Source organism: Andrographis paniculata, unplaced genomic scaffold (genome assembly GCF_009805555.1).
Source record: "Andrographis paniculata isolate CXL003 unplaced genomic scaffold, ASM980555v1 Contig83END, whole genome shotgun sequence".
Classification (NCBI taxonomy): Eukaryota; Viridiplantae; Streptophyta; class Magnoliopsida; order Lamiales; family Acanthaceae; genus Andrographis; species Andrographis paniculata.
In genome coordinates this window covers 3,816,697-3,838,502 of record NW_026137621.1, presented here as the reverse complement: position 1 = coordinate 3,838,502, position 21,806 = coordinate 3,816,697, and the positions used below count along the sequence as shown (strand labels likewise).

At 28.3% G+C, this 21,806-nt stretch overlaps 2 protein-coding genes and 1 long non-coding RNA gene across 6 annotated transcripts; 2 read left to right on the top strand and 1 right to left on the bottom strand.

The window, feature by feature from the left end:
- Positions 1-5,260: 5,260 nt before the first annotated feature.
- On the bottom strand, positions 5,261-8,016 carry LOC127241833 (probable UDP-arabinopyranose mutase 1). The gene is made up of 4 exons (XM_051261055.1): positions 7,611-8,016; positions 6,620-6,870; positions 5,884-6,052; positions 5,261-5,786 (listed from the first exon to the last, which is right to left on the bottom strand). Exons 1-4 carry the CDS (start codon positions 7,929-7,931, stop codon positions 5,445-5,447), a joined length of 1,083 nt encoding a protein of 360 aa, XP_051117012.1. The 5' UTR covers positions 7,932-8,016; the 3' UTR covers positions 5,261-5,444.
- A 5,544-nt stretch (positions 8,017-13,560) lies between these two features.
- On the top strand, positions 13,561-14,273 carry LOC127241766 (uncharacterized). Its single transcript, XR_007836621.1, has 2 exons — positions 13,561-13,769; positions 13,862-14,273. It is a non-coding gene; the product is annotated as an uncharacterized LOC127241766 (long non-coding RNA).
- A 230-nt stretch (positions 14,274-14,503) lies between these two features.
- Positions 14,504-21,475, top strand: LOC127241891 (COBRA-like protein 4). Of its 4 annotated transcripts, none has more exons than XM_051261158.1 (7): positions 14,504-14,686; positions 14,829-14,885; positions 17,541-17,620; positions 18,566-19,022; positions 19,812-19,959; positions 20,038-20,315; positions 21,049-21,475. In XM_051261158.1, exons 1-7 carry the CDS (start codon positions 14,620-14,622, stop codon positions 21,339-21,341), a joined length of 1,380 nt encoding a protein of 459 aa, XP_051117115.1. In that variant the 5' UTR covers positions 14,504-14,619; the 3' UTR covers positions 21,342-21,475. The 4 variants fall into 4 exon arrangements, with proteins under 4 accessions (XP_051117115.1, XP_051117118.1, XP_051117116.1 ...); XM_051261161.1 differs by having other exon boundaries at positions 14,539-14,686; positions 14,803-14,885; XM_051261159.1 differs by having other exon boundaries at positions 14,539-14,686; positions 14,803-14,885; positions 18,532-19,022.
- The last annotated feature ends 331 nt before the right edge of the window (positions 21,476-21,806 follow it).

Here is a 21,806-nt window from a genome sequence, read left to right as displayed (position 1 = left end):
ATAATAATATAAATGTATAGTAATTTGTATAATTTAATTATAAATTTATATTATATTTGTACATATATTTTAAAATTTTTATTTATTTATATTATAAAAAAATTTATTCTCTACAAAATGACATATATATTGTATATATTTTATTAAATTATAATTATTATAACTTTTTTTATATTTTTAATTTTTTTAAAAAAACAAAAGGTCTGTCCGCCGAACTTCTCCAAGCTCAAAACTGGGCTGTTTTGAGCTGGAGAAACAGACCCTATATTATGATGTAACTAAAATATATTGATGAATTTGTTATAATACAATATTTAAATGTTTTTTCAATATCTATAGAAATTATGGGTGTCTTGACTTGATATTTTTTTCGATTATTTGAATTATATATTTTCCGTAAGTATATTAAACTAAAGACTAAGGTGTTGTTCTTTGAATTTTTTTCAATTTTTTTTATCATATAATTTTGTATAAAAATATAATTCCTTATTCCCGGTAAAAAAGTAAGGATAAATGATTTTTTTTGTCCCTGTGAATATATTAGTGTGAAAAGTAGTGGCAATTGTGTAATAATAATAAAAAAATATGAATAATTTTATGGTGACATGATTATTTATGAAAATGAGACTATTGTTTTAGGACATATTAAAATAGTAAATAAGACTGTTGTATTGGAACGGAGGGAGTACTGCTTATTTTAATAAAACATCATATTTTAAATATATTCAAATCAAAATAAATAATTAAACTTAAAAAAATGAAATCAAATCAAATCAAATGAAGTCTTTTGAATTCATTCATCTTTTTCAAATTTAAAATAAATTTAAAATACTATATATAGTAAATGAATAATAGTAGTAGTATTAGATACTCCACACGTTTCATATTTATTGTCAATTATTTAATTACCAAAAGTAATAAATGTGTCCCTACATCATTATATATTATTTTCACTTATTGTCAATTATTTAATTACCAAAAGTAATAAATGTGTCCCTACATCATTATATATTATTTTCACTTGTAATTTTATTAGACATATGACAAAACGGTTTTTATATAAATTAAAACATATACTCATTTTTTATTTTTATTATTTTTAAAAAAAAAGGCAAAAAGAATATGTAAGTATTTGCGACGGTTACCGTGCTGACATATTATGTGTTGTACTAACATACAATAATACAATATTACTACGGACAATACATTATATAGTTTATTTTAGTTGTTTGAAACAAAAATATTTGCAATTTATATACTCCCTTCGTCTCATATCTATATATTCATTTGTTTTTTGTACGGAGTTTTAAAAATATTAGTATTATATTAGGATAAAGTAGAAATAAATGTAAAAAGATTAAATTAACCCTATTAGTATTGTATGATATAAAGGTAATGTCATTTGTGTAATATATTGTAAATTTGAAGGGTATTTGTAACGTTAAGTAGATAGTACAATTACTAAAAAAAGAAATTGATACTTTGTTATGGGACAAACCATAATATAAAAATAGATAGATTGTTAAAGAACGGAGGAAGTATTTGATTTGCGGTGATTGAAAAAATCAATCTCAAATTACTACCATAACCCCTCCTGTGATTATTACATTGTACCAATTATTAATGAAATATCAATATTTTTTAAACTTCGTATTAAAAAAATAATAATAATTTGTTTCAATACATTTGGGAGGTAGATACTATTAATTTTATATTGAGTATTACTCCCTCCGTCATTCAAATTTATTTTCATTTTTTTTTTTGTTATCCAATTTTATTTTTGTTTTCTTTTTTATTAAAAAATTATCACTTTCCTATACCAAAAAAGAAAAATTAAAAATTTATGTTCTTACATATTTTTCTTAAAATTCGTGTCTAGTCAAATAAATACACACTTGGATAAATGGAGGGAGTATAGAAATAAAATTGAAAATAGAAACAAAAAAGACATCTACTAATTTGATTAGATTCTTTATTCTATGATTGTACCTTCATTTTATCGGATAACATCACAAAAAAAAAAAAATCATAAAGAAATCGAATGAGATATTTTTGAAGAAAGAACACCACAATGATTCGATGGAATGATGAAATATTACTCCACCATTCGTTCCATAAATATAATTTTAAACGGGTTCGACAAGGGATTTAAGAAATATTGATATTATATATATCGGTAGTCGGTAAAAATTATGAATAAAAGACTTTTTTGCCCTTGTGAGTGTATTAGTGTGAAAAATAGTGGCAATTGTGTAATAAAAATAAAAAAGTAGGGTAGTTTTATGGTGATATAGTTATTGGAAATAAGACTCCTATTTTTGGACGGATAAAAATAGTAAATAAGACTATTGTATTGGGACGGAGAAAGTACATAAATAGCTGATTCTTTTGGGTTGTCCATATAGTGCATCAGACCGGACCGCGTACTAAAATTTGATCTACACTTTCATAGATGTTTGGATATAATTTTTTCTATAATTTACATACATGATAATACTAGTGTAAATATATAATTTGACCGCTTCTAGATGTAAATCATTTTTACGGCATTAGTAAATATATACTTGCGTTCTTGTTTTTTTTTTTTTTTTTTTTTATTTCCTATTTTATACAATAATTTTCAATAAAAGTATACTCTTTTCGTCCAATAAGAAAGTATTTTTATTTTGGGTTGTCCAATTACAAAGTAATCGTTTCATTAAGTACTTAATTTTTTTTTCACAAATACTTATACTTTACATCACATTATTACTTTTACACTAAAAAATAAGACAAAATATCATTATATTACTTTTAACTACCTACTATAATTAAAATAGTATTAATTTTTAAATTCCGTGTAAAAAATAAATGTTTACTTTATAGTCGGACGAAGATAGTATATAATTTTCATATTAAACATAGTATATTCAAGCACTATTTTATTAAATAGTAAAAATAAAAATATGTGCTAAACACACTTATAAATTTATACCTGTGTTTTTTTATTGTAATTTTGATTGTCTACTCTATAACATTTGTGATTTTCTGTAAAATTATACTCTTTTTATCCATCAAAATTGTATTTATTTTGTCATTTTAATTTGTTAACCAAAAGTTTGCTCATACTATTTTTTAGTAAAAACAGTATCAATTATCTCAAAGTTTTATAGTGTTTATTTACATTTATGTCATTACTTTTTCTTTCATTTAATCTATATTATATTTTTATCAATCTTAAAAAAAATTCCAAATATACTCTTACCGTGTGTTTTCTTTAGGGGAGTTTCGAGAAAATTGAGTTTGGGTTTGGAGAATTTTAATGTGTATTGATTTAATGGATAATGAATAAAATAATATAAATATGCATTAAATTTAATTGATAAAATTTATACTGTATGATTTGATTATGAATTTATATTATACCCAACATGTATATATTTAAATTTTTATTTATTTGTATTATATAAAATTTTATTCTCTACAAAATGACATATATATTGTATATATATATTTTTCCATTTAATTATAATAAATATTAAATAATTTTTTAATTTTTTTTAAAAAAATAAAAATAAAAGCATACCTGCACATTGTCGACGGATTGGAGGACAACCTCAAATTTGGAGTTTTTACTGTGCAAACAGATAAAAACCCTAAATTTGGGGTTGAAGAAACACACCCTTAATTTTTACTCAATAAAAATATAGAAAGTAACATTATAGTAGTACTATTTATTATTTTTTCTAATCTCTATTTCCAAAAATTTTAAGCACAATTTTGATTAAGGGATGAAGTACTATAATTTTTTTTTGTTTTTTTGTTTTTTTTAATAAAACATCATTTTGGCTTTTTTTTCTTTTTTTTATATTCTTATTTTTATTTTGATTTTAAACATTATATCAAATAATTATTTTATTATAATAAATAAATAAATAAAACATTGCAAAAGGGGTTTATTGGGGTTTGTTTGCCCAAACAAATTTCTACTTATACGAACTCAATATATATATAATATATTATTATTTTAAAAAATGTTAATATCCAATACAAATATTTTTCATATTATTAATACAAATTAAAAGGTGAAACTAAAATCTATAGTATTGTCAAATAAATATTTTATAAGAAAAAATAATATAATTTTATCGAAAATCATACAAATTAAATAATATATTTTTTATTTGAATAAAAACAAAGACACCAAATATTTCACTAAATATTTTCTTGACCATGGGCCCATCTACCACAACATTCTTCTCCCTATAAACATGGGCAATTTTGGGTTGGGCACCCAGGTGTGATCAAAATAGTTAAAATGCATTTAAATGAAAATTTTGGAAGTATATTGACAATAACAAAAATTAAATAAAGAAAGGATTTATTTATTTATTTTTGGATTTGAAACCAAATAACTCTATTCAATTTTTAATGATTTTAAATAAATATATATATATTATTTCATATTTTCATTCCATAAAACTTCACATTAAAATTAATTTTTAAAAAATCGAAAAAAATAGTAAAAAATTAATACTCCTATCTAATGTGATAATAGAGCCTGATTTTGTTTATTGTACTTCTAATTTGAAATTTTTTTATATTAGATAATACAAAGGTGTTGACAATATAAACAATAATGTGATAAAACAATAGGTTTATTTGTGAAAATATATATATATATATATTTTAAATAATTATTTTATAATTGGACAATTCAAAATAAAATACTATATATACTTTATAAATTGACAAAAAGAATATTTCATTTTGTGTTGAATTATCAAATATTTTTAAGTAGATTATATACTATAATTTTTTTTGTGAATATACATATATTTTATTCAAAAATTTCAGTTGGGTTAATAGAATCTAAATTTATTAGCAACGTATTCATCGCCAATTTAAATCATACTCATCCGCCTTCAATAATCTATCCAATTTTTTTTTTATTTTAATCCGTCTCATAACAAAATATTTATTTATTTTTTTTAGTAACCATACAATTTACTTGACATTACAAATTAACCTTCCAATTTACAATATATTACACAAATGTCATTAATTTTATTACTTTTATATCATACAATATTTAATAAAGTTAGTTTAGTCTTTTTACTTTTATTTCTACAACATCTCAATATAAATTGATAGATAGATATAGGACATCTCATTATAAATGGATAGATAGATATAGTAGGGAATGGAACATAATAAATAAATTTTCAATCACTTTTAGAAAAACAAACAAAAATAAACCAAAGGCATATGCAGCAGTAACTACTATGAAAGACCATAATAACAATAATAATAATAATAATAATAATAAGTTTCCAACTCACATAATGAGACAACAAATAAATCTAAGATCCCAAAAACAAATTTTAAATCTCATCCATCCTCATCTTCCCAAATAACTATATATATATAAACCGTTGCAATAAATTACCTTCCTTCTTACCTCCCTACTTGGCGGCGCCGGCGGCGTCAGCGGCGGTGCTGCCATTCGAGGGGTTGAGCTCGTCCCACGCCTCGATCCACGTAACCATGGCATCCCCAAGCTTGACGAAGTATTCGTCGACCTTGCCGAGCTTGGCCTTGACTTGCTTGGAGAGCTCGACGTAGCATTTCTGGATGGTGTCGCAGTCCTTCGGGAGAGTTACCGATTGGAAGAACGGGATCAGCTCTTCTTGCCAGTATATGCCTTTGTATTCCTTCTTCAGGTTTACGAACGGGTTGCTCGCTTTGCTGTGCCAAATGTACGGCAGCCCTGTTTTGACGCCGAGCCCCAAGTGGTCGCAGATCACCTGTCGACGAGGAAGTTACAGGAAATAAGCGAGATGAGTCGAGGATTATGATATTGAGATTGCCGGGTGGTTTGTAAAATTGTGCTTGGTTGCGTACCTTGACGCACCACCCCGCCCACATGTCGTCGTATCGACCGATTGGCTGGCCGTCGCCCATTAGACCGAAGTACATGGCCGGACCGATTAGCTCGCGGTTGAAAGCGAGATTCATTCCACACATTGGGAAAAGAGTTCCCTTTGGGATCGTCATTACTGCGTCGACGTACCTGGGAATAACATGTTATCGTTGAGCACTATTTATCTACCATAACTTTTGTAAAACAAAACATAGACGCAAAATTTTATTATTCACTCAAAAATATTAAATCAAACAATTATTTTTCATTTTTTATATTATATTATAAATCTATTTTACATTCACAATATCACATCAACATCTATTTATATTTATATTAAGTTAAACAACTATTCAAATTCAAACTTTTTACTATTCATAAATACAAACCCACAAAGAAACACATCCTATGTTAAATATATTCTTTTTCTAACAAAAAGTCTGCCCAAATTTTTACTAATACAATTTTTTTTTTCGAAACTTAAGCCATAAATTTTGATCGTGTAAATAGACAATTTTTATCATTCTAATCCTTTAAATGGATCATGTATAGAAATAATCGTATATCTAACTCGTCGACATTGTTGCTTTTCCTTTAAATTAGCAATCTATAATGTCGTTTTTTTTATTTTTTCCTAATGTTTATGACACAATAAAATTGATCGATAATACCATCCGAGATGGGCGCAAACGATAACTATTTGAGGCGAATACATACCTTGTGTTCCTCTCACGAGGTTTGACGAGTTGAGTTGGAGCATCGTAGTCGGGAATGTTGAGCCAGAGGCCATGCGAGACAGCAGTCGGGACGCCCCCACGGAGGCTGAAGGGGTATCCACGAACAAAGTCGGTGCCTTCACAATACGGGTCGTAAAGGGTGTTGAAGAAATACGGAGTGGATGGGGACAGGAGGTTCTTAATGTGCTGCTGGAGAGCATTGATTTCTTTGCCGGATGGATCTTTCGCAACCTGCGTTACAAGAATCAATGAATCAATTAAATAATAAACAACTCACCAAAACATCGGTCCCCCCGAAATAATGACGTTGAAGGCCAGGTAGGGCTGATAATGCTGTAAAGTAGAACATAAAGCACATGAAAAGGTTTTGGTGCATACCGACAGAATAAACCTTAAACCTCTTAACCAAAATTAGCAGGCGAATTTTAAACCATTTAATCTCAATCAATAGGTGAATCTCAAACTGTTCAATAGCAATTAAAATTGATTTCAAAGATACTAATCAATTGTATGAACACAAACCGAATCACAATTCACAGCAATTGCAAGAACAGGAAAAATGATGTGGAAGAAGAATTTTAGTCCTAAGTTTGTACAAATTTAGAGATCCAGAGTTCAGATCATATAATTGTTACATAATTAAGTTCAACTGACAGTGATAAAAACAACCGATCAAAACCTTCAGATCTGTAATTTGAATTAGTAACAAAGTCAGATCCACGTTCAGAGAACGTTAAATTAAGCAAATTGATCTCACAGCAAGTCCATGAATATCAATTCGAACATATGAATTTCAATCAGATCCACAAAACAACGGAATCAACAGTAGAAAAGCCATCTCAAAACTAAACCTCGCAAAAACCCAAAATCAAGTATCCGATTGCAAAACTCGAAATTAAAAACGAAGAGAGATCCAAACAAACAGCAAATGGAACATAGAATTAAACAAACAACAGAATTCAAATCCTTACAAAGCAATCATCGTCAATAGTGTAGATGTACTTCTTCTTCGAAACCATGTAGCCAAAGCAGCGGCAAGCAGAGTCCTTGAAGGAAATGCAGTTGGCCTTGGGACCTAAAATCCTGTTAATGTCGTTCCTATTGTACAACTCGTAATCAAATCCCTCAGGCACCTTGATCGTCTTCGACGGATCGCCGTCCTGCACTATGATGAGGTGATACGGCTGGAAGAACGGCCGCCACATCTCCAAAAAGTCCAAGTTCCTGATCGTCGGAATCACTATGTCGAGCTCATCCTTCAGCAGCGGCGTCGAGGATGTCGAGACTGCCATTGCTGAGAATTCAGAGAATTTCTTCCTTCTTCAACGTCAATTTGGGAATTTAGGTTTTGGTACGGCGGAATTGAAGAAAGCGCGGATGAGTATTTGAAGGCACGCGCCACGCGGTGGAGCACTGCTGGACCGAATGTCACGTGACCGGAGCGTGACAAACATGAACAACAATATTAAAAGTTATAATATTAGTATTAAATTATTATTTCCAGTAATGCGTAGTGATAAAAGTGAATTAAATTAAATTGGAGCGGCATTTATTATGGCGGAGGAAATGGAGAAAACGTGTTCTACAAAAGTGCGACTCTTTCAAAGTCAGCCGTCCCGTCCTCCGCTGTACTAAAATTACATCCTTTGTATCGTTGTTCTGTCCAGTTATGTTCCGACACATGTCTTCTCCTTCCAACGGTGTCACGTTACCATCGTGATAGTTTTATTTTAGTTTTTTTCTAATATTGGTTGTATATATACTACTTTTTATTAATATAAATTTTTATGAATATTAATAAAAAAATACAATATGTACGTACATTTAATAAATAATATATTTGGTCACTCAGTATTTTATCAGTTTCATAATAATTGATATTTTTTATACAACAATTGATATTTTTTAAATTTTTGATAAAATTTATTAATTTAAAATATATTTAATAAATATAAATCAATTTAATTAACTACATAACATATAACATCATATATTAAATATAATCCATTCAAAACCTCTCTATTTATATATTTCTCCTGAAAAATAAATATTTTTATCTATATTTAAAATTTTATATCTTTTATAAAATTACTTTATGTTAATTATATATAAAACTATCAATATTTTTAATTAAAAAAAATAAAAAATATTGTTACAATTCTTTGTTATCAATTAATTAATCATTATTACTTCAAATATTGTATTCGAAATAGGCCAATTATTTTATGAATGAAGAGTATTTTTTTTATGACAAAATTTTTCATAAGTATTATAAAAAAATACTTATACAATATATAACATATATTTTATATGTTGAATGTATTGGTGAAAAGGAAAGATAAAAGGAAATGTTAAAAACATTATCAAACAAAGTTTACCCACCATAACCTGTAATTAATATAAAGAAATTTGGGATATGGATTGAATTGAATTTGGTCAATGCTTGTGCTTAAGCTTTGACTTTAACATAGATTGAATTGGGCAAATAAAATAAAATAAAATTTAATTTTAAATTAATTTTGATTTTGAATTGTTTGAGTAAGAAAAACCATTGTGTATGGTTTTTCGAAAATGGGCTTATAGATTAGATTATGGGTTTTGGGTATAGGCCCAATAGTCAAGGCTTTAAAAAATGAGTTTTCTTGGGAGAACATGTGACTAAGTGATCGGTGAAATACAAAGGTCGGACAAAGAGAGGTCAGACGAAGCACAGGGAGACAATAGGCATTTAGGTCAGTTGGCATAGATGTCGGACAAAGAGAAGTCGGACGAAGAAATATGAGGCGGCCGATGCGGAGGTCCGGCAAATGGAAGACGGGCAAAGGGAGATGAAGCAGTGGACGTGCAGGTCGGGTGAAAGGCAGTTCTGAGACGGTTGGAAGAAGTCGCAACTAGCAATTGGATATGAAGGCACGACCTGATAACGACATTGGAGCGATTGATATGAGTTTTTAAATAGGTCTTTTCATGACCTCAAAGTTCATCTTCAATCGACATCAAATTCAGTTAAATTTCTTTTGGGATCATCATTTTTACTTTTCCAGTCTTTAGTATTCTTTTCAATTTTCATTTTATGTATCGTACCGTCTCTAGGGATTCATAATCTCAAACATTTATTTTATCAAATCTAAAAATAATTTTTATTTTTTGGATTTTACTTTTTATTGTTGGAAAATTACACCAACATGAATAATTTGATTACAAGTGGTCAAAATAATTTGTTGCAATTGATTCGTGTTCTAAAAGTTTTCTCTCATAAACCTCAGCAAAATTTATCTAAAATTCATATTTTCTGTTTCGGTTCGCGGAATCTATAATTCCGTTCAATTCGTTCTATCTTTAGACGCAATCGATGGCGGCCGAATTCGCTTCAAGAAAATCGCGTTATTCGCAAGGCTTAGATTTGATTTTAATTTGATATTCAATTTTGAAACTTCGGATCAATAATTTTGCATTTCTCTGATTGATTTTTTTATTTTATTTTTATATATATTACTGATAAAAATTTTCATACTCAATATTAAAAAACACAAAGTAAACAATATTTTTAAAATAAGAATTAAAAACTATATGAAATTAAAAGTGAAATTATAAATGGTACTCCATCCGTATTTCTATGTTGGGACGTCCAATTACAAAGTAACCATTTCATTAAATACCCCATTTTTTCCATAAATACCTCTATTTTACATCACATCATTACTTTTATATCAAAAAAGTAAGGGCAAAAATGTCATTTTACTACTTTTACCTACTAACTATAATTAAAATACTGTTATTCCTTAATCTCCGCGCCAACTTGGATGGGGGGAGTATTATTTTAGTATTTTAAGAATAATGAGATTAAATTTATTAGTTATTGAAAATTAAGAAGTATTTAAGAGAATTGTGATATTGTTTTAGTCACAATGAGCTTATTTGTCTAATATATATATATATAGATATTTTATAATATCAATATAATATAATGATATTTGTAATATAAATCTAAAGATATTGTGAATAATAAGTATAATGATGTAGAGTATAAATGTAAGTTTTGCGTACGGAGCGAATGTAGTAATATTTTAATTGTAATAAGCAGTTAAAAGTATATTTTTATTTATTTATTTATTTTTTTGTGTAAAAGTAAGAGTGTGTTTTTTTATCAAATTTCTTCGTATTTGTATTATTCACAAAAAAAAAAATATTCCCCCAAAACATCAAATATATCAAATATTTATTTTTTATTTTATATATTATACTATAATTGAAATTTACATTACAAAAATTACATCAATGTTCATTTACATAACATCACCATTTCAATTCAAAAATTTTACTAAAAAAAAATATCCGAACTTTCAAACAAATACACTCTTAATATATAATACTCTTTCCGTCCACACATAAAGTATACAATTATTTTTGGCGCGGTGTTTAAGAAATAATATTCCCTCCGTCTCATTGAAAGGTTGTCATTTTCCATTTTCGTCCGTCCCATTGAAAGATTGCCATTTTTCATTTTCGTCCGTCCCAAAACAAGGTTACCATTTCATAATTTATGGGGTGTATTCAATTGGGATTTTAATGGATTTTTTTGGATTTTAATGGATTTTTTTGAATTTTAAAAAGTTTATGGAATTATGTGGATTTAAAAAATCTACATAGTCTAAGTTCAGTTTGATGAATTTTAGTAATTGACTTAGATGAATTTCTACGGATTTGATTGAATTATTTATGGATTTATATGGATTTTGTAGGATTGTAAAATAATTTTTTTACAAATATATTTTAATTATATGAATTTAAATCAAACAACAAATTTTATAAATATAATAAATAATTATTAATAAAATTAATTTAATATTAAAAAATAATATATAAGTATTAATAATGTAGAAGTATTGTAACATTGTAATACTACTATATTCTAAATTATTAATTTTAATTTTATAATTTTAGTATTATATTATCATTCAATATATCAAATTAGTTTTATATTTCTTTATTAGTTATTATTATTATTTATATAATATTTTTACATAAAAAGTAAATACGTATATAAATAAAATAAAAAATATAATTTATGATTTTTAAAAAAATATTAAAATAAATAAATAAATAAAAATTAACAGTTTAATAAAAAATATATATTTAAATATCTATTTTACCGTTATCGTAATGATAATGCAGTGTATTCGATAATTGAAAGAAAAGACAACAGTAATATATATTTATTGTGATAATAATATTTTTTAAAATTATATTTATAATATAAAAATTTATATTTTAAAAAAAAATCATAATAATTTGCTAATATATTTTAGTTTTAAATTATTATTTTTATTATAAAATTATAATAATAGTAATAAATATTATCATATTATTGATTACAACAACAACAACAACAACAATAATAATAATAATAATAATAATTTTAAAAATCTATCAAAATCTTTGATGATCATGAGAGATTCTTTCTTATACAAAATTTTTACAAATTTCCATTAAAATTCATAGACTTTCAAAATATATGGATAGTTGAATATCTCAAAATTTTAAAAGAATTTTAAAAGTCTATATTGAATACCTCGAGATTTTAAAAGATTTTTAAAAATTTGAATTCAATACCTCTAAATTTTAAAAGACTTTTAAAAGTCTTTATTGAATACACTTAGATTTTGAGAGTCCAACAAAATCATATAAAATTTATATTGAAGCACTCCCTTAATAATTGTACTACATATCTAACATGATAAATACCTTTCAAACTTATACTTTATTACACAAATGCTATTACTTTTATATTATACAATATTACTAGGGGTATTTCCGTCTTTTTAACTACAATCCATTATAATACTAATATTAAAAAATCTACGCGCAAAAGTAAACAACAATTTCGCACCGGAACCGGAACGGAGGGAGTAATATTTTAATTATAGTGGGTAGTTAAAAGTAGTGTAATGACATTTTTGTCCTTATTTTTTGGTGTAAAAATAATGATGTGATATAAAGTAGGAATATTTGTGGGAAAAAAATGAGATATTTAATAAAATGGTTACTAATTGGACATCCCAAAATAGAAATATGTATATTTTCTAACTGGAAAGAGAGAATAGTAAATTAAAAATATTTGTGAAAAAAAGCTGAATATTTTTAAAATAATTATTTTATAATTAAATAATTTAAAATAAATATATTTTGTAAATAAACAGAAAAAATATTTTTCATATTACCCTAACAATTTTTCATATATAACAACGTTAAAAACAAATTTATAAAAATAAATACTAAATATACAAACCCAAAATCAATTATAAATATACAGTTAAACAAACCCTAACACCCACATTAATCTACACCACCGCACCGCCGCCGCTGACCGGTTTATTTCTTTATCTTTCTTATGAAAAGCCGACAAACAAACTAGATCTTTAAAATATAATTTTAATTAAATTATTAATTATTTTAATATTTATTTTATAACATCTCTATTATATAATAATTATTTTTTATTAATTATATTTTTCTAATTTGTTTTTCTCGTCTAAAATAGAGAGATTTTATAAATAAATTTTCAATTTTATTGTTTAATTTTTTTTAAAAAATAATTTCTCTAACGAAATATTTTTATCAAATACTCCTCCGTCGGCTCGTCTATATGTCTTTTTATTTTCGTTTGTTCACTGTCATTTTTTTTTTAAAAAAATTATATATATTAATCTCATTTTAAAATTTAAAATTTTAATCAGGAAGAAGTATCATTTAATTACAAAAATTAAATCAATCAAAATAAAAACACAATAATTAAAACCGGTTTCGAGCCGGTCCGGTTCGATTGGGCAAGTCTAGTTTTTGGGCCCTTTCTTGGAGCCCTTCGTATTTCCACTATAAATACCCCTGTCCGGCGCCGCTTGTTCATACCATTCTACTGGAGTTGCCGGAGAGCTGAAATGGGGGGCTGAGTTCTGCCGGAATCTGTGGGGATTGGTGGTTCGGGAATCAAAACCGCGGATAATAATCGAGAGCTGCTCGATTTCTGACGATCGATTCCCGATTCCACCCATTCCTATAGGTTTCGGGATTTACCCCCTTTTCATATCCTGCGTTCTGTTCAAGCCGTTACCGTACTTAGGGTTCCTCCGGTAAGACGATTCGAGGTTATTTGTTTTTCACTTTGTTGATTGTGTATAGGTACTTTCCGATTGATGGACAGGTAACTGTTTTTCGTTGAAAGGAGGTTCTTCTCCACAGATCTACCCTTGCGAACTAACAACATCGCTACGAAGGGGATTTTGAAGCAAAAACTTCAGCTGTTTACAGATCTAGTTCCGATTCTTTGCGTTTGATCAGATCTGAAGCTTTAGATTTCTTATTTGAATTCGCGACTTAGTAGATCTGGTAATTGGGTTAAATTTCGTATAATAAGAAGACAGTTGTTCATTGTAACTCAGAAATAGCTTTCAGATCCATGCACGATCCTTATGTCTAATAAAGAAAATAAGTTTTCAATTCCTTGTTTGAATTTACGACTCTGTAAATCTGGTGATTGGATCAAATTACGTGTAATAGAACGCAATTATTTCGTTGTAATTAAGAATCGGATGCTTCATGATATGCAAAGAAGAACAAATGGAATCTGATGCAAAGTTCTTGGAATTTGGAATAATTAACCTTCAATTGTGGAAGAAACATGAATTTCGTCGTACAAAGTGAAACTCTAGAAGAACCCTAATTTGAGAATATGGCTCTCCAGAATGTTCTTATGGGCTTCTAAGGCCCAATCTATTTATCTGGACCTGGCCCGCTAACTCGAAACCCTATTTTCATGTGGTAAGTCTATAAAAGCGAAGGATGGCAGCCATTGTTGCTTGCTTCGAACGGGGAAGGCGAAATGGTGGGACTGGTGTCGCCGAGTTTTGTTGGGATTGGCGGATAGGAAGCCATTAAGATCTGCGTTCGAGTTGGATTTGGTTTCCTATTCCGCCCATTCCAATGGCGCTCGGGATTTCTCCTCCTTTTCACCGCTCCTCATGGCTTCGTAATCCTCCTGAATCTCCAGGTATGCTCTTCTATTTTCTCATTTGATACTAAATCCACTGAAGTTTGTTGAAATAGTTCCATTTCTCTATATTGAATTGTTTTACATGTTCGGTTTGATTTGATTGATGCATCTAGGCATGATTGTGTTATCTACATGGTAGATAAACGCTCAAATCATGGAGGTTCGACAAGCCTTGGTAATCTTTGTGAATCTCCAGGTACCTCCTCTATTCCTCATTCGATGCTAAAGTCATTGGACGTTGTTGAAGTAATTCCGTATCTCTAGATTGAATCCTGTTCTGTTTGATTTGATTGGATTGATGCATCTATGTATTATTGAGTTGTGTGCATGGTAGATGAACACTCCAATCGTGGTAGTTCGTCTTTTTCAATCAATTAGATCTGGAAACTTGCTGCTGATCTAATTCTTATTCTGAGTAGATGATATCGTGTGCTAGTTAAAGGAATCTTTGGATTTTCGTCAGTACTCGAAATCTCCACTGTTTCTTGAGTTTTTGCCCTAAATTTTCATACGATTTGTTTTGCTTTTCTGCTCACCTCTGAGCCCAACTTGACTTGATAACTTCATTGATTTGCACGCTACAGTGCGTTTTGATGAATTTTGAAATTGAAATGGATTTATTGATTGAGGTTATAATGTCAAAGTGTAGAAAGAATTCGGGTTGTTTATGGTGTGTTTGTTTGATTGAGTTGGGATTTGAATAGTAAAAATTTTGAATTTGAATAGTTGAATGACATATAAATAGGTGTTGATGTGATATTTTGAATGTAAAATTGATTTTTAGTATAATATAAAAAATAAAAATGGATTTGATATTGGAGGGGGGGAAGAATTGGATGAATAGTGTATTTGGGGAGGAATTCCCCAAACAAACACACCATATAAATAAATAAATTAAATAGTTATAATTATTGCTAATTTCCCCCCTAAAAACTATTAAATAAAATGTTTTTTTATTTAATATAATTACATAGAATCAAATCAAAATAAATGTTTTATTTGTTTTTAATAGAAACAATTTTTTTAGCAAAGAAAGTACATTGTTTTCTATATTTTTCATTATAAAAGAGAAATTATCATTCATTCTTATTAAAATTTGTATTCAAGTATTTAAGCATATGTTTGGATGTTGAAAGAATGGTATTTCAATAAAACTTAAACTCAATTCGAAATAAACTAAACAAAATTTTTATTTAAAATAATAAATTAATTTTTTTTTTGAGTAATATGTATTTTTTTTAAAAAAAAATACTCATGTATCAAAATGTATGCTCAATTTTTATTTTTATTTTTTTGTTGTCATCTAAAATTGTTCATACTTTTTTATTTTTTTAGTAAAAAGTTATGTTTATTTATATATATATTTTACTATAAGAAGTAAATATTATTAATAATCACTCGTATACGTTAAAACTTGTGAACACATATGAGCTTATTTTTTTTTATAACAGTGAGTATTATTTTAGAAAATACATCCAAGGAGATTCATCTATAGTTGATACGCATTCTCTACTTGAAATTCCGTCACTGTTAGGGATACATTTCTGATCTTCTAGTGATGATTTGAATTTATTTTTGGAGCAAGTGATATAAAATTGAAGAATAAATAGCCACACATTGAATAATTCTCAGAGTTTGTTCGTATGTGTAATTATTTACTACTTTTATGAGAGATCCCTAATGGTAGATTTATTAGTTAATTATAATTTTTTACGGAGTTTCTAGAGCTGTTAAGTGAGCTGAACTTGAGCTTAAGTTTAACCTCAAAAAAATACATGGAGAAACTATCTAGTTGAGTAGTTTTGTGCAGAAACTTTATAGTTTTAATATATATAAAAAGTCGAAACTAGCTCAAAGATTACCACAGTGTAGTTAAATAGTCAGTCTTGATTCTTAAAGAGTTACTAGTTATAGTTGCAAGAGGGTGGGATTGTATATTAATAAAAATACATTATTCTTTTTATAAAATATTATGTTAAAATACCATTCAAGTAAAACTCAAATAAAATGATTCAAACCAAAATAAAATGAACCCTTCTTCTTCTTTTGCTTTTTTTTCCCCTTTACTATTCGTATCTTAATTTCTTGTCGAAATTATTCACCCCTCATTTTTAATACATGTATGATTGTTTGGGGAAAATTTTCCGAGGTTTTTTTTATTATATCTTCAAAAATTCCTCCAAACTCAATATCCAAATTTAGAAAAATATGTAAAATTTTTTTATTTAATTGTAGAAACATTAACTTAAAAAAAGAAAAACAAAAGAACATACAAAATGTCGGAAGGGAAAAAAAAATGTAGAGTAGTATCTAAGCAATAAAGTATTATGAATCATTCTTGTGGCTGAAAGATAACATGAATCACTTGTGTTACAAAGTTTTGTATTGATTTAAATTTTAACAGGGAATCGAAAAAAAAAAAAATATCATAACCTCATGTTCTATAATACAAATTAATTACTGTACTAAAAGGATGTAGCACCAGGAACACTGACTATCTATCTGCTGAGTTCAAATGTCTCATGTCTCCCTGCCTGTTTTTATTTTTTCGCCACATCGAACGATTCGACAACTTAAAGCTCAGACAGGTGAAGTTCTAACTACCATTAGGTATGAAATCACTAATCTTAACACTCTCTATACATAGCTCTGTAATGCTGCTTTGATCGATCTCTACTTGTAACTGAAAAATCTAAGCTATTCGTCGAAATGAATATCCCCCGATTTAATCTGTTCTTATGGATTGTTCCTTTGTTGTTGATGGTATTTCATCAAGCAGGTGATTTCTTGTTTCGATAATTTTGTGGTTTTTTTTTCCTTAGATGTTCTTTGATTTTTGAATCCTTTTTAGAGTGCTACGATCCGTTGGATCCATTTGGAAACATTACGATTAAATGGGATGTGGTGTCTTGGACGCCCGATGGCTATGTGGTAAGATTTTTACATCTTCGAAAGAGTAGAGTTCTGTTTACATAAATACTTTTGAAATGTTTCTATGGAACATCGTATCAAATTTTTATCTCTAACTATTCTCAAATATTTTGGGGTGTGTTTTTTTTTTTTTTGTAGGTTTGAGTTTTTAAGTTTGGATTTTTAATAGTAAAAAGTTGAATTTTAATGGTTGTTTAATGTGATGATATAAATAGAGGTTCGATGTGACGTTCTGAATGTAAAATAAATTTGTAGTACTCCCTCCGTCCCTTATCTATCTATTCGTTTATTTTTTGTACGGAGTTTTAGGAATATTAGTATTATATTGGGATGCGATATGAATAAAGTAAAAAAAATTATAAAATTACTTTATTAGTATTGTGTGATATAAATGTAATAATATTTGTGTAACAGATTCTATGTTGTAAATGTATTTTTAATGTTAGTATGACGTATTCTTACTAAAAAAGAAATGAATACTTGGTTATGAAACGAATCAAAATGTAAAAATAGATAATTTGTCAAGGGACGGAAGAAATAAAATATTTAATTTAATATTTTCTCCGTTTAGTTGGAATAAGTATTTTAGGTATCATAGAATAATAAATTATTTATAATAAAATTTGATATTATTATTATTTTTTTTTTTATATAAATAGTATGGTTGGTATTTTAAATATTTTTAGAATTATATCTCAATAAAATATATATATATATAATATTTATATTATTTTATATAGAATAAAATTTTATACTCTATTTGTCTTGCTAGAAAGTATACGGTATTTCTATTTTGAGACATCCAATTACAAAGTAAGTATTTCATTAAATATCACTTTTTTTTTTTCTTTTTTTTTTCATAAAAGAACACAACCTTGATGCTTTTGCTCGATTTTTCTAAATCCCTTCAGTTCTTTTGTGCATGGTGAACAAACTCGGGATCAGGCCGTGGTGACGATGAACAACTTCCAAATGTATCGCCATATTATGAGCCCCGGATGGACGTTAACGTGGGGTTGGGCAAAGAAGGAAGTGATTTGGTCGATGGTCGGGGCGCAAGCCACCGAGCAAGGAGATTGCTCAAAATTCAAAGGTAACGTTCCGCATTGTTGCAAGAGAAATCCAACAGTCGTCGATCTCCTCCCCGGAGTACCTTACAATCAACAAATCGCCAATTGCTGCAAAGGCGGCGTCGTCGCCTCGTGGGGCCAAGACCCCGCTGGCGCCGTCTCGAGCTTCCAAGTCAGCGTCGGCGTCTCGGGAACTTCCAATAAGACAGTGAAGCTCCCAAAGAATTTCACCCTCCTTGGCCCCGGGCCGGGCTACACTTGTGGGCCCGCCAAGGTCGTCCCCTCCACCGTCTTCTTAACTCCCGATCGCCGCCGGAAAACTCAAGCTTTGAGTAAGCAAGCTCGTCGCTCGATCTGATTTAAAGAATTGAAATGATAAAACTATCTGCAAATTTTTCAAAATTTCAAATTAAATCCAGATTGAAAAGAATATTTTCTAGAGGATATTTAGAAAATAATTTTTGAGAGAGTTTAGTTATTCAAATTAAATCCAGATTGAAAAGAATATTTTCTAGAGGATATTTAGAAAATAATTTTTGAGAGAGTTTAGTTTATTGAAGCTATTTCATCGGTAAAAGAATTAATTTAAGCGTTTGATAAATTAGTTTTTTTTTTTTTTTTTTTTTTAAAAAAATAGCTTGGTCCTAAAAGATTAATTTTTGAAATATTTCATAATAGTTGTTTTATTTTAATTTATTACTTTTATTTTATACCTTAAAAATAATTTATTTCGTCATTACACATTTTAAAATATTTTTTTTTAGTATTTATTAATTATGTTAATATATATTTTTTAGTTAGCATATAAAATTACATTTATAAATTTAATATAATTGAAATTATTATTAATCTATTTATATATGGTATATAATTTTTGTTACACAAATTCTTTTATAAAGTATTTAAAAATAACAAAAACAGATATTTTTATAAAAATTTTATAATTTTTAATAAGTAATACTAATAAAAATTCTATACAACAAAAAAAACAATTAAATATTTTAAAAATAAAATAAAAAATATCTTTAATTGTCATTTTAGGTATAAAATATTAATATCAAATTGCTCTTTTACTAAACATACATTTGTCAACTAATTGTCAAAGACATTCTACTATGCAGTGACGTGGAACGTGACGTGTACCTACTCGCAACACTTGGTGTCACGGAATCCCCGGTGTTGCGTGTCCTTCTCGACGTTCTACAACGACACCATCACTCCTTGCCCGAGCTGCGCCTGTGGATGCCAAAACAAGAAAGAATGCGTAAAGTAAGAAACTTTTCGACTCATTTTAAACTTGTGCTCACCCGAGGTTCGATTTTGCTTCGCTTTTGTTGACTCGGGCAGGCCCGACTCGGAAAAACTGAAAAAGGAGGGAATAAATACTCCGAGGAAGGACAATGTCCCGTTGCTGCAATGCACGCACCACATGTGCCCGATCCGTGTCCATTGGCATGTGAAGATCAACTACCGCGACTATTGGCGCGTCAAGATCGCCATCACCAACTTCAACTACCGAATGAATTACACGCAATGGACGCTCGTGGCGCAACACCCCAATCTCGACAATGTCACCCAAGTCTTCAGTTTCGACTACAAGCCGCTCCTCCCGTATCAGTCGATAAGTACGTACTGATACTAATACTGAATCCCTCATTTTATATGTTAACTGATCGTTTCACTTAAAAGCTTATGGTTTGTTTATGATTTTAAATCAATACCTATACTGTTCATTCTATAGTTTATACGATTTTCAATAAGAATATGCTATACATTTTTACAAAATATTATATCAAAATATTATTTTTAAATTTCTAATCAAAATTTCAAACTCAAATTGAAACCATTGTTTCGTGAAATAATTTGAAGATATTTTTTATGTGTAGTATAGAAAATTGTATAGGGAATATAAAAATATTATTTGTCAACTTCTTGCATATTGACAATTTGATCCCGTACTTCGGTACTATGTTAAATGACCATTTCACTTAAACTTGTAGATATATGTATGTATATATATATATATTTTTTTGATAATATGAGAACCCGCATTTGCTACTTTCAGGAGGTGTGCCTTAGATAAATCTCCGACAGAACCTAATAGCTTGTAAATTGCAAGACCTGGAGGGGTTAAAGTTTAAACCCATAACCTAATGACCATCTCACTTCAAAACTCAAATTTGTAGGAATATGGGTCGTTAATTTACATATTATATGTCAACCTTTTGCACTTGAACAATCAATTTGACCTCATGTTTGATAGTATATAAAAACGATTATTTCACTTAAAAATTTAAACTTATAAAAATATGTATTATGAATTTAACAATGTATCATCGATATGCTTATTGGATGCAGACGACACGGGGATGTTCTACGGCATGAAGTTCTATAATGACCTGCTGATGGAGGCTGGGCCGTCGGGGAACGTACAGACGGAGGTGCTGCTGAAGAAAGACGCCGAGAAATTCACGCTGAGGCAGGGATGGGCCTTTCCCAGAAGAGTTTACTTCAATGGCGATGAGTGTCAGCTTCCTCCTCTCGATGCCTATCCAATTCTGCCTAATTCTGCTCTTCTTCTTCCTCTTCCAAATTACTACTACTATTTTCTTTTCTTTTCTACCATTTTTATGCTTTTCTTTGGTTGCTGATTCTGTGATAGTTTCTTTTTTGTGTGTATAATTTCTTTTTTCTTTCATTTCGTGTTCTTGGTCGTGGAATAATACAAAAACTGTACGTGATCCAAATTCGAAATTTGATCTGAAATCACTAGATTTGAACATCACACGAATTCTTTCAAGTCGAGTTTAAGTCGATTTGATTTAGTTTCAAATCATCTTAAACCCAAACAAAGACACAAGGAGAGCCTAAATATTTTTAAAAAATTAACTTCATCTAAAAATTCATTTTTATTTTAGTTTTTATAATTAAAATAATAATAATAACTAATTTCAAATCGACTCGAGAAATTCGAAATTCAATTTAATTTTTATATTTCGAGTTATTATGCTAATCTGAAACTCGATCCCAACAAATATGTATTTTTTCTGCTTCAGATTCGGATCAACCGATTTTTTACAAATCCAAACAAAAAAGATTTGAGATAGAACAGATTC

Bases quoted from the DNA above. Each gene is read 5' to 3' on its own strand.
- LOC127241833 (XM_051261055.1), bottom strand. From the start codon at position 7,931: ATGGCAGTCTCGACATCCTCGACGCCGCTGCTGAAGGATGAGCTCGAC. The intron at 6,871-7,610 runs GTAAGGATTTGA...CTTGTAACGCAG, and splicing joins CTATTGACGATGATTGCTTT to GTTGCGAAAGATCCATCCGG. The intron at 6,053-6,619 runs GTATGTATTCGC...TGTTATTCCCAG, and splicing joins CCTCGTGAGAGGAACACAAG to GTACGTCGACGCAGTAATGA.
- LOC127241891 (XM_051261158.1), top strand. From the start codon at position 14,620: ATGGCGCTCGGGATTTCTCCTCCTTTTCACCGCTCCTCATGGCTTCGT. The intron at 14,687-14,828 runs GTATGCTCTTCT...TCTACATGGTAG, and splicing joins TAATCCTCCTGAATCTCCAG to ATAAACGCTCAAATCATGGA. The intron at 19,023-19,811 runs GTAAGCAAGCTC...TCTACTATGCAG, and splicing joins CCGGAAAACTCAAGCTTTGA to TGACGTGGAACGTGACGTGT.